Below are 15,960 nucleotides of genomic sequence, written 5' to 3'. Positions count from 1 at the left end.
CCATTATCCACCCTAAACAGTCAGATGTTTTCAGAGAGTAAGGATCACATCTTTATTTACTTCTGTGAGCCACCTACTGTATCTTGTGTGTATCAGACACTCCTTGACCAGCCTCTCACACACGTACATCCCTCGTGGCTTTTCCTGGTAGCCTCAGAAACCCAGGGGGTTCTTCCAACTCACAGTGCTGGTCTATGGGCTCAACCCTACACACTTTGGGTGAAAAGACATCTTGTTTTCTGCTTAGTAGGCATGCACTGCAATGAAACTTCTATTTTATCACTAAACTGTGACCTCCTGGACATATCAATGTACTCACACCTGACCAGCCCACCCAATAGCACAAAGGACAGGGCTCAATCACCCTAATGTAACAAGCCTAACTCTAAATCCTTTATTAGTTGTACCTGAGGCTATGTACTGACGAACACAAGCCTTAAGGAATGGGTGAAGATTTTAGAAATTGTGATTTCCCTTCAGCATTGTCCTGCGGGAGCCGTCCACGAGGGCATCCCTGCTGGAGCATGCAGTGTGTCATTGCTGAAGCATGCAGCGTGTCATTGCTGGAGCACAGCAGTGTCCCCACTAGAACAAGGCAGTGTCCCCGCTGGAGCACGGCAGTGTCCCCACTAGAACAAGGCAGTGTCCCCGCTGGAGCACGGCAGTGTCCTCGCCGCCCGCCCCGTCCTTGACCCCGCGGCACCGCGGGGAGACGAGGGGACATTGCAATATTAACCCTGTGGTTTTGATGCCGCAGACACAAACGCCCATCGCCGGATGAGCCGCTGCCTCCCCGGGCGGTGCGAAGCGCAGCCCAGGGCTGCAGCCAGGCACGCCGCTCGCCTCTGCCCTTCTCCTATTGCCCACTCGTGCGCCAGCTCGGATGAAAACCCCGTTTCCTGCCGCTCGCTGCGGGGCGAGTCCGCTGCCCACCGGGAAGGCGGCGGCTCCCGGCGGAGCTCCCCGCTCGCAGCGGGGGCGGCCCGAGGCGGGGGCCGGTCCCGCCCCGCCCCGCCCGGCCCGGCCCGGCCCCGCCGGCCGCCCGGGGGCCGCGCCATGTGCCGCCGCCTGCCGCGGGGCCGCGCCGCGCTCGCCGCCGCCGCGGAGCGTGCGAGGGGCGGCCCGTGCGGGGAGCGAGCGCCGGCAGCGGGGACAGCGGGTCCATGGAGCACAACCACCTCCACCTCCACAACGGCTCGCTCCTGGCGCACCACCGCTATGGCTGCGGCTTGGGGTACGCACCTGTGGTCTACTACAGCCTGCTGCTCTGCCTCGGGCTGCCGGGTGAGTGCCGCGGGACGGGCGAGGCTGCGGGGCCCCGGCAGCGCCCGCCGGAGCGGCTCCTGCCCGCTGTGCGGGGCGGGGCGGGGCGGGAGCAGCGCCCGCCGTGTCCTCGGGATGCCCCGGGCTCCGCGTGCCCGGCGGGATGAGCGCGGGCGGTTCGGACAGCACCGTTTCTCGGATAGCATCATCCCCCCGACAGCAGCTTCCCTCGGATAGCAGCATCCTCCCGGATAGCGGCATTTCCCAGACAGCAGCATCCCCCGGACAGCAGCATCCCCCGGACAGCAGCATCCCCCGGACAGCGGCATCCCCCGGACGGCAGCATCATCTCCCCGCCCGGAGCGCTGCTGTCCCGGCGCTGACTCCCTCGCCGGGGTTTGTCCCTGCCTGCCCTCGCTCTCTGCCCTCAGTCCCGACTTTGAACTTGACACACAGAGTCAGCCTGTCGTGAAATTTCTGCCATTGTTTTGTCCATGCGGTACCCAGAGCGGTACCCGGACGGCCCCACCTCGCCTGCCCGGCCGGCAGTGAGCACAAGTGTAGCTGCCGAGTTTTTCTGCTGCAAATTCCCACCCGACTCCGTGGGGCAGGGCTGGCTTTAGGAAGGGACGCGCCACCACCACGGAATTTGAGTCGGGAAGGAGCACGCTGTCAGGAGCTCAGCAGGCAGTTGTCATACTCGTGAGCCTGTCCCTGTGGCTGGTGGAGCAGGACAGGAGGTAGAGAGTCCAGTCTCGAGGTCAGTGCACTGCAAAGGCAATGGCAATGCTGACGCTGAGACCCCTGAGTGCAGGTACAGGGCTTGGAGGAAAGTCCCAGCTGACAGGCACCAGTCTCCAGAGTGTATAATCCTGAGCAAAATTTCCTGCTTAAAAAGGGGACAGAGATGAGAGATAGGAATGCTTGGAACAAGAAAAGCTAGAAGCATCATAAATAAGAAAGGAAAGGATGTCCTAAGCTTGGATGTGAACACCTGTGAGGCTGCACTGCCAGCAGGCATCCCCAGCATCACATCGGCAGCACTGTCTGAGCCCAGACAGGCACTGAGCAGCTGCTTCCCCCCGAGGGGCTGCCTGGGGCTGCCAGTGAGATGCCTCAGCACTCAGGACCAAGGGGAGCTGCTGTAGGCAGAGCTGCCATCCCAGCACAGCTTGGGTGCACAAACAGCGTGTCTTGCTCACTGGCCTAACACCTCCAGCCCGAGAGTGACTTAGAGTGATCCCAAGGACAGGTAGAATAAGTTGGGGAAAAGTTCTGATGCACCAAGGTGAATTGGTATTTTAAGGTGTGGTAAAGGAGAGTTTGGTTGTGTCTGTGTAGAGCCACACATTTTAAGTGCCATGTGGAATGGCAAGCAGCAATGATAGGTCATAGTCTACAGTTTCTAAATGCTTGTTCACCTCAATTTCTTCTTCAAGCAATTATTTTATAGAAAAATTTTTAATCAGGCATGAAGAGAAGCCTGCCTCTGAGCATCATGCATGCAATCACCACTCTGTATGAATTGATGTGCTTTGTGTTGTTTTGGTTTGGGGTTTTTTTCCCCCCATTTATGGCTTGTAATTAAAATTTCCCAATTGGCTAATAGTTCAGAGAACTGGAAAGTTAAGTCCTGTATTTACCCACAAAGGATGCACGGCACAGGCAAGTGTCAGTGCTCCAAACCATTGATGAGTCTTAGCCCTGACCTGAAGAGACCCAGCCAGCGGGGATAGCAGGTTGTTTCCTCTTTATTAATTCCTCAGGGGCTGCTTAGATGTCCATAGTAATGACAGGCTCTGAATTCAGCACCAGTCCCCTAGAAACTGAGCAAGACCCTCTCAGGATTATCAGGTGAAGCAGTTGTCATGAAGCACTCTGTGGCTAAGCTTGCCTTTGTATGTTTCTGAAATGGGGAAAAGTCTTGCATGCACAGACAAGAAAAATCATTTAATGAACATTCTGCACATACTTGCACCAGCTCCCTGAGGATGCTGCATTGTAATTACAGACCTAACACTGTCATTCTAGGAACATGGTTAAAATCAGATGTGGTCCAAATTAGCAGGGGTCTCCTGCATTTCTCAAGGGATCAGACATCTGTTGATTAGAGCAGTGGCACCAGTGCCAGTGCTTAACAGAGCTAGCCAAAGCATGTGGTGGCACAGCATGCTGAGTTCAGTGGGCTTAGATCAGGTGTGGATGTGTCCAGAGCACATTGAGGACTGGCACTGACACTTGGACTCACTGCATGTGTACAATATGCTGAGTAAATGCACAACTGAGTGCATGAGAAATTCATGAGACTGCCCAGAGATGAGAACAAGCTGGATGTGCTTAGGGGAAGACTCACACAGCCAGGCTTCATTGAGGATGGGGTACAGGGTGACACCAGTGTTAAGAAGAGCTTTTCATGTTTTAATTTGAAGCTGTTCTTCATTTTTTTAACATTAGAAATTTGTAAAGGTAGGAGACTTTATTGGCTGTTAGAAAAAGAGTCCTGAACTGCATGGGATCTTAATTAGCTCAGTGTGATGCCAAGAATTTAAGAGAAACCCTGTCATGCATCTCTCCTCAAACACAGCACTAGTGCAGTGTTTTGCTGAAATGGAAAGAGTTAAATCCTTGCCACAAATCTTGGCGAAACACTGAGGAGAAGGGAAGCCAGTTAACTGTTTCTACCTTTCCTGCTGTACTGTCTGAAGGAAATTTCACTAACTCAACAACTCCACATTGAGGCCAAGCGCTGCCAGGCCTGGCTGTGTGTGCAGGAGAAGCATCCTCTGCCTCCTGCCCTTGTATAAACCAGGCACCTCAGCAGACCCTGCTCTCAGCAGTGGCTCCTTCTCCCTCTCTGTTCAACCAGGCACCAGAAAGCCTGTAAGAAGCAGAGAGGAGAGAGAGCAAAATGAACTCCCTTCATCCCTGCTCAGGCTGCACCCACAGAGGCACCACTGCACGCTGAACCTGCATGGCTGGTACTCTCCCCAGGTGGCTGCAGCTCTGCCAGGGGTCATCATGCCAGCTGGGCCAGGAGGCTGCTTCTTTTCCCTCTAAGCAGAGGCTGGTAAGACAGAGACAGTTTCCTGAAACTTGTTTTGAGTGCAGGCGTGCAAAGGTGTCCTGCAGGTACGTGGTCCTGCTACCAGGAGTGGGGTGTCTCAGGATAAGGCTGCAGGGAACAAGAAGAAAATGCCAGGCAGAGGCACTGGGGAAGATTTCATGGAGCATTTATTGTAGCTGTTCTGCAGCCCTTGCACTGTTAACCCTATACTCCCCTTGTCTGTCTCTCCCCTTGAGAGAACCTCTGAAGAGCCTGCAGTTAGCTGGGAGGCAAGAGAAGGGCTGGAAAAAGTCTTAATAGAAATGTTCCTTGTTTTAGTGAGAGAAAATCTAGGAAAGGGGTGGTGTTGGATATGGAGGAGGGAATAAATTGCGTGGATTCAGTCCAAGAGGGGGCTGGTAAAGGTGAGAAAGCAAAGATCAACAGGTACCACTCTCAGTCAGTCCCTTTGTCAGTGAGAGCTGCACAAAGCACCTGCACCAAAGGGCTCCTTCTGTGGTGGGGCCACTGAACACAGCCAAGAAGGTCAGGCACAGAAGCAGCACTGCTTGCTGCAGACACCTGGCTTTGACCTTGATTCCTGCTTCATCAGGGGAGCAGCAGCAGTGGAGTTGCCTTGCATGCAGTCACTTTTCCATCAGGAATGCCTGAAAGGACAGAGCCTCAGCATTTCCTAGATCAAGGTCTGGCTGATCCAAGTTCCCAGGGCTCATCTCCTCCTGACAGTGTGAGAGGCAGAGTGAAATCTGGCTTCCTTAGCCAGTCCCAGTGGGATTGCTAGTTCCATTTGCTCCCTAGTCAGCTGCCTACCTGGGATGTCCCTTGGCTCCAGAGATCATTGCATCCCAGTGACACAAAGCACAGCACCTTTGCAGCATCTCCAGGAGGCAACAGACTCACAGCAACATCCCAGGGAAGTGCCACTCCAAACTTCAGGAGCCTGGTCCACAGCTGCTTCATTTATTTGTGCATCAGGCTTTTGCAGTAACCCAGTCACACCGATCTAAATGTAGATTCAGGACTCCACAAGTTTGGGAAGGCAGCCTGGACATGCTTGGATGCTCCCAGCTGGAAGGTGTGAACAGGTAGAGTTCATGTCAGACCTGCTGCTGAACAAGGTGACGTGGGGATGGGGACAACCTGGGTCATTGAAAGCCCAGCCAAGCACAGAGTGCATTCACAGGGCTCCACGTGGAGGGAGAGAAGCTGCAGTCTTGACCTGGAGGAAACTGTCAGCTCAGCAGGGGTGCCTAACTGGTTTAACACTCTGTGAAGAGACAGATACACGTTATGGACCTTGCCCTGACAGATGACAGATTGGCTGTCCTTGCACAGCAAGGCAGATGCTTCCTAGGGTGTTGGATTGACACATGGTGCACTGTGCCAGTGCAAACTGCACTATAGCCATAGGCATAGAAAAGATGGAGATCTGATCCTTCTGGAGCCTTCTCTCTCTATAAAGTTTGGAATTAGGAGGCTGTCTGGGAGATGTGCATGCCTGGGTCATCATCCTGGCAGGGCAGGTACTGTCAGTGGGCTGAGCAGCCCTGATCAGAGACCACCACTGTGCAGCAGCCCAGCTGTGCTCCCTGCACCCCTCAGCTGTGTGGGGGAACGAGACCTGGAGGGCATTGCTGTCCCTGTGCCACAGCTGTGACCCAGCTGGTGCCACGAGCAGAAAGGGGCACAGCCAGCAATGTTTGTTGGTGACTCACGTGGCGTGTAGTAGCAGTAAATGCCAAAGCAGGCAGAGGGAGGTGTACACAGAGCACACAGCACTGTGAGGTGTCTGACTCCTTTTGGATTCTTGCCATCTGCTGCCTAGTATATTCTTCTGCAATCACAGGCTTCTGATTAAAGAGACCATTTCCAACACCTGGATAAATAGCCTTTCTCATAGCAGCACACCTGAAAAATAGAAGTGCCAAAGGAAGATCTGAAAATACGAGTGGGAGAGTTGTGACAATGTAGAGTTATGACCTTGAAAAAACAGCATTCTTCTGCTGCTCCTCATTAGTGAATAAGAACAAAACCCTCCTGAGACCTGATTCAACCACCCCTTTTACTCAAAGGCCATATATTCTCTGACTTAAAATCTGAATTGGATACAAGGCCAGTACGTTGCATCCTACTAAAAAGGGGACAAATAGGTTGCCAGAACTTTAGCTTGGCTATTGGAGCAACTGAAGGGCATTACAGCTCATTTACAGTAGCAGTACTGGACAGAGGGGAACAAAACTGCTGCTAACATGCTTAAAATGAGTAATTTCCTATAGTAAAATGAGTGCTTGTTCTTTAGGAGAGGAAAACGATTATGAAAAGTAATAGATTCATTCTGTTCCTGCACAGAACTGGTGACAGCAAGGTGTGCAGATGGGAGTGATTTCCTTTGGCCAGTACATATGGAGCCTGTAGCTGCTAAAATCCTGCAGCCTGAAAGACAGCATGTGGCTGAATCCATGCTAATGCATGGATTGTGGAGAAGTTGATTGTACATTTCTGGATGCCACTAGACAGAGTGCAATTGCTAACTTTGGATTTCTTCTGCCACGTCAGTAGGAAGCAGCACTGTCAGGGCTGTAATGATAATGAGGTGCCATATTTGGGAGGCTCAGCAGACTATGAAGTGCACAACCTTGCATGGCAGGCTGCTAAAATGGATTGGAAAGGAAAAACTCCAAAGTACATTTTTCCTTGAAATGACAACGACACAAAAGAGAGAGCACAGCCAGTTTCCACGGTAGGTGGGTAATGCAGAGCCCCCAGTTGTTAAGAAGTCAAAACATTCAGAAGCACTAGGCAGTCTAATATCCTGCTGTTCTTCATCCACCCCCTTACTTAGTTCTCTCCTCCTCATCCTCCTTCTGTTCCCTTCTGTGAGGAGGGGGTGAATCAGCAGAAACAAGCCAGCAGAAGGCCTTTAACCACACACGTCACGATTTGGTGTGGGCAAACAAACAACACAGAGATGTCCTGGTGGGCTGTGTGCTCTGCTTTCACACACCAAGGACAAAGCAATCCCTGTCCACAAGAGCTTCCACCTGCTGTTTCAGGTGGTCTTTTTGAGCCTAAAATTTCTTTTCTCATTAGATTTGAGACACCAGAAAAGGAAATAAAGCCAAAATTCACTTTTTGAGCACAGGAGGCCTTACACACAAATCACTTTTCATTTTGCAGGATATGTACTTACAGATACTAAAACCTGGTGTCTGGAGTGCCCTTGGTGCTGCTCTTGGGGTGATTTCATGGGAGAAGATGGTATTGGGTTGTCCTTCAGGTCCCCAGTGTGGTTGTGCAGAGAGAATGAAGTGCAGGCAGCCAAGCAGGACCAGAATTAGCAGTACAGAAAATGACCAAAAAGAATTTTATCCCTCTATCCATGGAAGAAAAGAGAAGCTTGCCTGTTGTAACACTAAAATCTTCCCTTCTACCACCTGAAACAGAGTCCCTGCAATGTACAGTCATTAATCCTCTCCATCTTCTCCATCATATGGAGTATTGCCTGCATGGACAGGTGCTCTAGAGGTTGCTTTGGGTCTCAAGACAAATCACCTGTCAGTCAGTTACATCAGACTAGGATATTTCTCACATATTTGTTCACTCCAAGTGTGTTTTCTTCAATGTCCTGACTAGCACACTGAAGAGTGATATATCTAGTGGGGATGCAGTATATTCTCCATGGGGGAATAAAGCCAAACTGCAGTGGTTTTACAAAGTCTGTAATTTCCTGCATACTGTGTAAAATTGGCATTGTCTCTGAGAAAGCTTGGCCATGGGGTTTGCAAGCATGAGCTCCTATTGCATTACCTAATGCTTTAGGAAGACATAAAGACTGGTTTATTTTAGCAAAACCACAATCAAAGGTAAAATCCTCTTAATTATTCATGTTGAGTAAAGAAATCATGGCAATGTCCTTATGATATCACATCCTCTCTCCATCCCAGTCATCCCATGAAACACCTTTGGCACCTGCCTCAGTACTTTGGCATTTGGTATCAAAAGGGTAGAATGGTTTTGTCACCCTGGAGCTCGAGTTACTCAGCTTGAGACCCCTTACACTGCACTGACAGCCCACATTTAGAAGGCACAGACACCTGCCAAATGAGACACCCAAAATGCCTTGAAAAATCCCTGTCTGTCCAGATACATTGCATGAATAACCAAATTCCCTTTATGTTTTCTGCATCATTTTGCAGATCACTTTTTCTGTTCCCAGCAGCAGTTTCCATTAGAAAGCTGTACTGCTCTAGTAGCAAGATGCAAAGCTAGACTTTGAGATGTGCATTTTAGACATTTTTATCCTTGTGTGGTTTCTTCTGAATAAGGCTTTGGAGTGGCTGGAGGAATGTCTGGGATTCTTTAGAGACTTTCTGCTCTGCAGGTCCATCTCAGGAAAGGTGGACAAGGAGGGTGAAGATGGCAAGAGGAGAACCAGATCCCTGTCACATTCACACACGTGTGGCCCCAGTGAGCCCAAAGCAGACCTCCCCACATCCTTAGCCCAGTGTTCCCTCTGGGCCATTCTCATACTGCAGAAACAGCCCTATTTTATACAGACTGCTCCAGGAAGCCTCCAGTGGTCTGGGACAGCCAGAAGCAGCCCAGTACAATGACACCTTTCTGCCAGACAAGCTGCTGCACTCCAGCCTCAGTGGCTGGCAGGCTCAGAGGGAGTATCAGCCCCTGGCAGCTCTGTGCCAGTGCTGTGTCTGTGCCCTCCACCAGTGAGGAAGTGCTTGTGCTGGACTGAAATCCTTCTCTGGCCTCTGTGACCCACTGAGGGCTAGTGCCAGCTGCAGAGCAGAGTACCTCATTCACTGCATCCTTCCCCAGAGCCATCTCAGCTAATAAATGCTGTCAGTGAGAAAAATGGCCCCAGAGGCCAGATTTCATTGTCAGAGTGTGGCCTCTGGCGCTGACTGTCTCATTCACTTGTGACTTGTAAGCACAGGGCTGTGCTGTGTTTTCCCTGGCAGTCGCTAACCCGGGCTCCTGCACACAGGAGGGAGTTTGGGCTGTCCTGGGCAGGAGCTTGGGCATCCTCTACATCCAGGTTCTCTTCCACCCTCAGAACTGGCATGGTCTGTCCCTGCACATGGGATTTTCTAAGCACAAGCCACACGAGGGCCTTCATACAAGATGTGAAATCTCCAGTAGCAATCCTGCATCCATGCCTACCATAGTTTTATGATGTTCTTTTTTTTTTTTTTCTGGCATATATCCCCTCTCCATTCCCTGGGAGATGATGCAGGCACTAGCAGAAGCTGACAGCTCTTCCCTCATGGGGTGCCTTGCTGTGTGCTGTTTGACAGCATTCAGACAGCTGAATAACAAATAAATCCATTTATTTTCAAAAATCAATCCTCACAGGAACTCCCTGGGAAGACAAAATTTGTATTGCACTAATTATATTCTATAAAGTATCCCTTTATGCTTCGCAACAGTTTAAGGAAGGAACTCAGGATATGATAATAAAAAAGAGGAACAAACTCAAGCACTGTTCAGTCTGTCCCCATCTGCTCTAGTGCTGAGTTTGATCTACATTGGTTGTAAGAGGAAAATGTGGACCTACCCTATCTTCTTTAAGGGCAAACAGCATCCAGAGGTCGTTTAAAAAGATCACATACCAGCTATATCCAACATGAGTAATTATAATGTATTTGCATTGCCACAGTATTCTTGTTTTGTTTTTTTTTGTTAATAACTTCTGTGATGTAGCACCTTTGTCAGAAATCACCCATTGTCATCAGCTTCTCCAGAGAGCTCCCACACAAAATAAGGGCTGAATGCCATCCTCATCTCCAGTCTGGTAGCTATTGGTGAGCAGCTGTGTTAGGAACCGTGGTCAGATCTGCCTGCTGGACACAGTAGCTGTTTATATTTGAATATTGCCTCCTAGCTTAGAGGAAATCATCTATTCCCATCAAGCCAGAACATCCCTTTTTTCACAGCTTTTTTTTAGCATATTGTACTTACATTCTTGGAGTTCTTAAATCTGAGAAGGAGGTGTTACTAACATTTTTTCTGAAGCAACTTAAAATTTCCCATTTGTAAGCTGTCTCTGTGCCAGTCAGGTGACCACTGCTAAGCCTGCAGAGAAGTTTCACACATCACACAATAATTTGTGGTGATCCTAGCAACAACTGTGTGGGGTAAAAGCTGTCCATTATACTCCATGACCTCATGTTTATCATGCTCAGTGAACAGCACTCGTGGCTCCTCATGTAGGTAGTTTATAAAGCTGAACTGCTGAACTACAGAATCACCTTGTTCCCAATGCAGGGAGCTGCTGCTTGTGCTGTAAAGGCCACTTGACTGCACAGGCTGCTGTGTACGTGCAAAGTGCTCTCAATTAAAAACAAAAAAAAACAAAAAAAAACCCCACAAATAAAGCCCAGAATTATGCCTATTTCTTCTTTAGACAGATACAACCACTCCTGCTGAAGTTCACATGCAGTGAAAATAGTCACTGAAAGGAGCTCTTCAAATGCCCTGCAAAGGCCATGTTTAGACACTATTTGAGTGATGGCTGCAATCCATGAAATGAGAACTGGGGTAAAACTGTGCCCTGGGGCACAGGCACTGATTTGAGGCACAGAGGACTGCCCAGGCTCTGCAGCCAAGGCAGCACAGCTTTGCTATGGGAAGTAAACCCAAACCCACACAGGGACCAAAGTTACTCCTAAAGGAAAATCCCTCTCAGACACAAAGGACCTCAATGGTGTGAATTTTGGGGCTGCAGTTTGTACTCAGAAGCTGATAAATTCAGAAGGGATGTCAAAGGAGGGATGTAGGTGTCCTGTGATGAAGCCTGGCTGAGTTAGAAGGTTGCTTTAGAAGCAGCCTGGAACAAAGGTGTTTGGCTATCAGAGACTTTGGATGCTGTGTCTCAAATGTCTCACATGTCCTCATGCCTGGAGCAAAAGAATTGAGACTGCCATTTTGTACAGTTGCTGCTAAATCTGCCAGCAGCACCTCAAGGCTTCAGCCAGCTAGTCCCCAATCAAGCCCTGGTTCTCAAACAGATATTTATAAATTCAGACTACTGCACTGCAGCAAGTGCTGGCATAAATTCCCATCTGTCATCCCCTAATCATCTCCCAGCACACTGATCAATCTCTTTCAAATTCAAATGATCTTAACCACTTAGTATCTAGGAAATACTCTGCAAAAAATGGGCAGAGTACCATCCAGGACAGTTTAGGGGCACTGACTTATCCAGCAGCTGTATGTAACTCCACCTACATTACAGCAGAGACAAATATTTTTACATCTCCATCATCATCATCGTCATCATCTCTGCCACAGTTCTCATCACAGACTACCACGCTAGTGCAAGAATTAGTGTCAGCAGGGTTAAAATATGATCACAAATACTCTTCTATCACCTTTCACCCCCAGTGGGTAATTTTTGCCCAGAGGAGAGCAGCACACTGAGGAGACACTCAGGAGTTACTGAGAGACTGGCACAAGGACACAGTTGGTCACAGAGTGGTGTGCCCTCCCACTTCCCATTTTACTGAGCTTTGGATACTGTTTGAGGACACACCAAGGACCAACTTAACACTGGCTAGGAAATGGATGAAGGACTGAGGCATCCATAGCTCATCCACACTTTCCCTAAAGTTTGCAGCAGCAAAAATACTCACAGACCCTGTGCTAAGACACTGGCATATTGGCAACTTTCTGCTGCACCCCAGAATGTGTCTGCTTTCCCAAAGTAAATGGTGTTATTATATTTCATATCATCCAGCAAGAAAAAAGCTCTAAAGTGATCCCAGGGAAAGCATTTCCAGTACAAGATACAGTAACCCTTGCAGAAAAAATTGGGTAGATCTGGTGTGTACTTTGTCAGATCAATTTTCTAATCTGCCTCACCAAGCAAGGCTTGCTGGCCTTAGATAAATAACTTACATTTCAGCACACTGCTGTGTGTTGAAACCCTGAGAGAGGCAGGGGCAAAGGGTACAAGGGACTGCTCATAAATCTGCTCCTGTGGCAAAACAGAGTGGGGTTAGAAGCAAGCAGCAGGAGCCCTGCAATAGATAGAAAGTGTGAGGAGCAGGGCTGCTGTACCTGCACACAGCATGGCTTCAGCACCCCTGCAGGAGCTGCTCTGGCAGTCAGGCAGAGTTACCAGCAGGGACCAGGGCCTTCAGACATCCCCCTGCTGCTCACTGGCTCCAGCTGCTGGGGCTGGAATGAGTCAAATCCAGAGGATTTAAAGAGAAGATGCACCCCATGGGTCACATCCAATATCTGTGAAGCTGAGCCAGTCAGCCTGGCTGGCCAAAACCAGCAGTGGCTGCAGAGCCATGATAAACACTCCAGCTCGAGGATTTCCTTGACAGTACATCACTCACTGCATCTCCAGGGCTCATCAGCAGGCACAGCAGAGGCATTTCTCAGCAAGGAAGTGAAAAATGACACAGCAGTTCTGGCTGCATCACCTCTTGTCTCCCACGTCTGCACTGAGCTGAAATCAATGCAGTTGCATTCGCATTAATGGAGGACAGAATTGGGAAAATTCCCCTAAAGGCAATTTGAGACAGAACCATTGGAAAGATCGTGCTTCTTTTTCTCTCTCTTTTTTTTTTTTTAATATAGGGAAAGAGTCAGTTGATTGTCATGTTTGGTTTTGTATTTTTTTCCAAGAACAAAATTAATACATTCAGTTAACACAGAAATAGGTGAGGGCTGTTAGTCAAGATCATTCACTCTGCTGTGGTTCATTTCCATGGTGGCAGAAATCTGCTCCCAGACAGCAGGCTTTGAAGGCATTCATGAAGGAGGAAGTTTTTTCAGTGCCAAATAAAACAGTTTGAAAAAAAAAAACCAAAACCAAAAAAAAAAAAAAAAAAAAAAACCACAAACAAGCATTTTCAGTTGTAGGATGTGTCCTGGGCTGTCATTACCTTTATGTTAGCAACTTCCTTTTTCTCTGGTTTAAAGGAATCTTTACAATTATTGTTGATTTGTTTTGGGAAATCCATCAAAGCTGGCAGAAATGTTTGAAGCACTGAATGCCCAGAAGAAGTGATTTACAGAACTTGGGAAAGTATCAACTACAAGCATTTGGCAGTCATTTGTACAGTAAACCAGATCTCTGATTTTTAAGCACTTCTTCAAGTATTCTAGCCAAGTGATACCAGCCTCTGATGGGAACAATCTTGTCTGTCTCATTCTAGCCAAACTGATAGTAGGAATAATAGGAATTTTTATTTTTTTTCCAATTCAAGACTGCACAGTAAGTTCTAGTAAACAAGAGGAAGTAGTTAAAATTTGGCTACACCTTAGTGCTACAGCAAATCTCTCAAGTACTACAAGGGCTGTTTATATTCACTACCCTTCTCATTCATCCCTTATTATATGAAAAAGTGAAAAAAGCAAGGTGAGAAAGAAGAAAAAATGTGTGAGTGAGCTTTTCTCTCCTGCTACCAGTCCCTTTGTGTGCTCAGACAGGAGCCCCAGCACCCCCTGCTCAGGGGCTGGATTCCACAGATGAGAGCAGGGCCACATGCTCCTGTCATTGCAACAGCTTCTCTTGGAGACCCCACTGGAGTGTTTTCCTTTTGGTTTCTTGAACTTTATTAAGGTGGTCATGTTGCCAATTGCTTGAACAACTTCAAGGAAGCGCTCAGAAAATCTGATGCTACATCTTAATAGCCTAACTCTGTGTTTCTTTCTCCACAGCAAACATCTTGACAGTCATCATCCTCTCCCAGCTTGTAGCTCGCAGGCAGAAGTCCTCCTATAATTACCTTCTAGCTCTAGCTGCTGCTGACATCCTGGTTCTCTTCTTCATCGTCTTTGTTGACTTCCTCATGGAAGACTTCATCTTAAACAAACAGATGCCTCAGGTACTGGACAAAATAATTGAGGTTTTGGAGTTTTCTTCCATCCACACGTCGATTTGGATCACGGTCCCGCTGACCATCGACCGCTACATCGCCGTGTGCCACCCCCTCAGGTACCACACAGTCTCCTACCCCGCCCGCACCCGCAAGGTCATCGTCAGCGTCTACGTCACCTGCTTCCTCACCAGCATCCCCTACTACTGGTGGCCCAACATCTGGATTGAGGACTACATCAGCACGTCCATGCACCACGTCCTGATCTGGGTGCACTGCTTCACTGTGTACCTGGTGCCCTGCTCCATCTTCTTCATCCTGAACTCCATCATCGTGTACAAGCTGCGGCGAAAGAGCAATTTCCGCCTGCGAGGGTACTCCACGGGGAAAACAACAGCCATCTTGTTTACTATAACTTCTATTTTTGCCATACTGTGGGCACCAAGAATAATCATGATACTGTATCACCTCTACGTGTCTCCTATAAACAACAGCTGGCTGGTCCATATTGTGTCGGACATCGCCAATATGCTGGCGCTGCTGAACACTGCAATTAATTTCTTCCTCTACTGTTTTATTAGCAAAAGATTTCGCACAATGGCAGCTGCCACCTTGAAAGCCTTCTTTAAGTGTCAGAAGCAACCTGTGCAATTCTATACAAACCATAACTTTTCCATAACGAGCAGCCCTTGGATTTCCCCAGCCAACTCTCACTGCATCAAAATGCTTGTTTACCAGTATGATAAGAATGGGAAGCCTATAAAAATATCACCATGAAAAGGCCAATAGTTGGAGTTTCTGGGTGCAAGTTCCTTTCAAGTGGTTACATCTTCAGGATGTAATTTTCTGAAATGGCTGTTTTGAAGAGAGGTCATTTGATTTCATTTCCCTGGGCGGCCAGGGGCAGATCAGACTGTCGAGAGGAAACAGGAGCACTTGATTTTAGGAGCAAAAGTGAGAAGGCAAACACCTCCATCTCTTATATAGCATTTTGAATATGCTTCAGAGTTCAAGTCTTAGTGTTCAGTCACACTCCAACGTTTTGCATCCCAACACCAGTGCAATCCAAAGTCATCAGAAGGGCAAAGCCACAGCAGTGTTTAATTACAACCTTTTAAAACACAACAAAACCTTACTTGACCATCAGTTTGCTATCAAGAAAGTAAACAGATGCTTTTGTGTACTGTGGAAGGTGCCATTTCTGGAGTGTGCACTTGCCAAAAATGATGTGTCAATTCTGGCATGAAATGCCACCAGACACAGTTGTGCTGTCAAGGCCTCCTTGCAGGAGGCAGCCTGTGAGACACAAATGGTGACTAGCCTGGTTGTGGCTCATTTGAACAAGCTTGAGGACTGATACAGTACCTGTTGCAGCCTTGGCATGGAAAGCAATCCTGCAAGCTGCCAATATTTGTGTGTTTTAAGTTGTTATTTAAGAATGTGACTGAGACAGGGGAGCTCAAGGGAGGGAGGGAGGGATGTCTCTAGAGCCAAGAACAAAAGCAGCATCTTTCCCCAACTATTTCAGTCATGGTGTCTAAGGACTTTCAAGGGTGAAACCAAGTCCTGCCTAAAGGAGAGTTCTCACTGAAGCTGCTCCTGTGAGCAGTGATCAAAGCCTTCAAGTTCCTTCTTAATCAATACAGATTCTCAGTTATCCCTTGTGTTCAGGCCTTTAGGAATTACCATGTAAAAACCTTAACTTGAGATTTTCTCCCGATGGATGATGCCATCCTCTTGCAGATTTGCCATTTAGTTGTTTTAAAAAAAACCAAAAAACTG

The 15,960-nt window shown here is 48.4% G+C and overlaps 1 protein-coding gene across 1 annotated transcript; it reads left to right on the top strand.

The window, feature by feature from the left end:
• The first annotated feature begins 1,163 nt into the window (after positions 1-1,163).
• On the top strand, positions 1,164-15,626 carry GPR139 (G protein-coupled receptor 139). Its single transcript, XM_066560981.1, has 2 exons — positions 1,164-1,284; positions 14,021-15,626. Exons 1-2 carry the CDS (start codon positions 1,164-1,166, stop codon positions 14,953-14,955), a joined length of 1,056 nt encoding a protein of 351 aa, XP_066417078.1. The 3' UTR covers positions 14,956-15,626.
• The last annotated feature ends 334 nt before the right edge of the window (positions 15,627-15,960 follow it).

This window comes from Molothrus aeneus, chromosome 16 (assembly GCF_037042795.1).
Source record: "Molothrus aeneus isolate 106 chromosome 16, BPBGC_Maene_1.0, whole genome shotgun sequence".
In the NCBI taxonomy this organism is placed as follows: Eukaryota; Metazoa; Chordata; class Aves; order Passeriformes; family Icteridae; genus Molothrus; species Molothrus aeneus.
The sequence above is the reverse complement of the archived record's forward strand: the minus strand, read 5'-3'. Positions and strand labels throughout refer to the sequence as shown.

Excerpts from the sequence above, each read along its gene's own strand:
- GPR139 (XM_066560981.1), top strand. The coding sequence starts at position 1,164 with ATGGAGCACAACCACCTCCACCTCCACAACGGCTCGCTCCTGGCGCAC. Across the intron at positions 1,285-14,020 it reads GCTCTGCCTCGGGCTGCCGG|CAAACATCTTGACAGTCATC; the intron begins GTGAGTGCCGCG and ends CTTTCTCCACAG.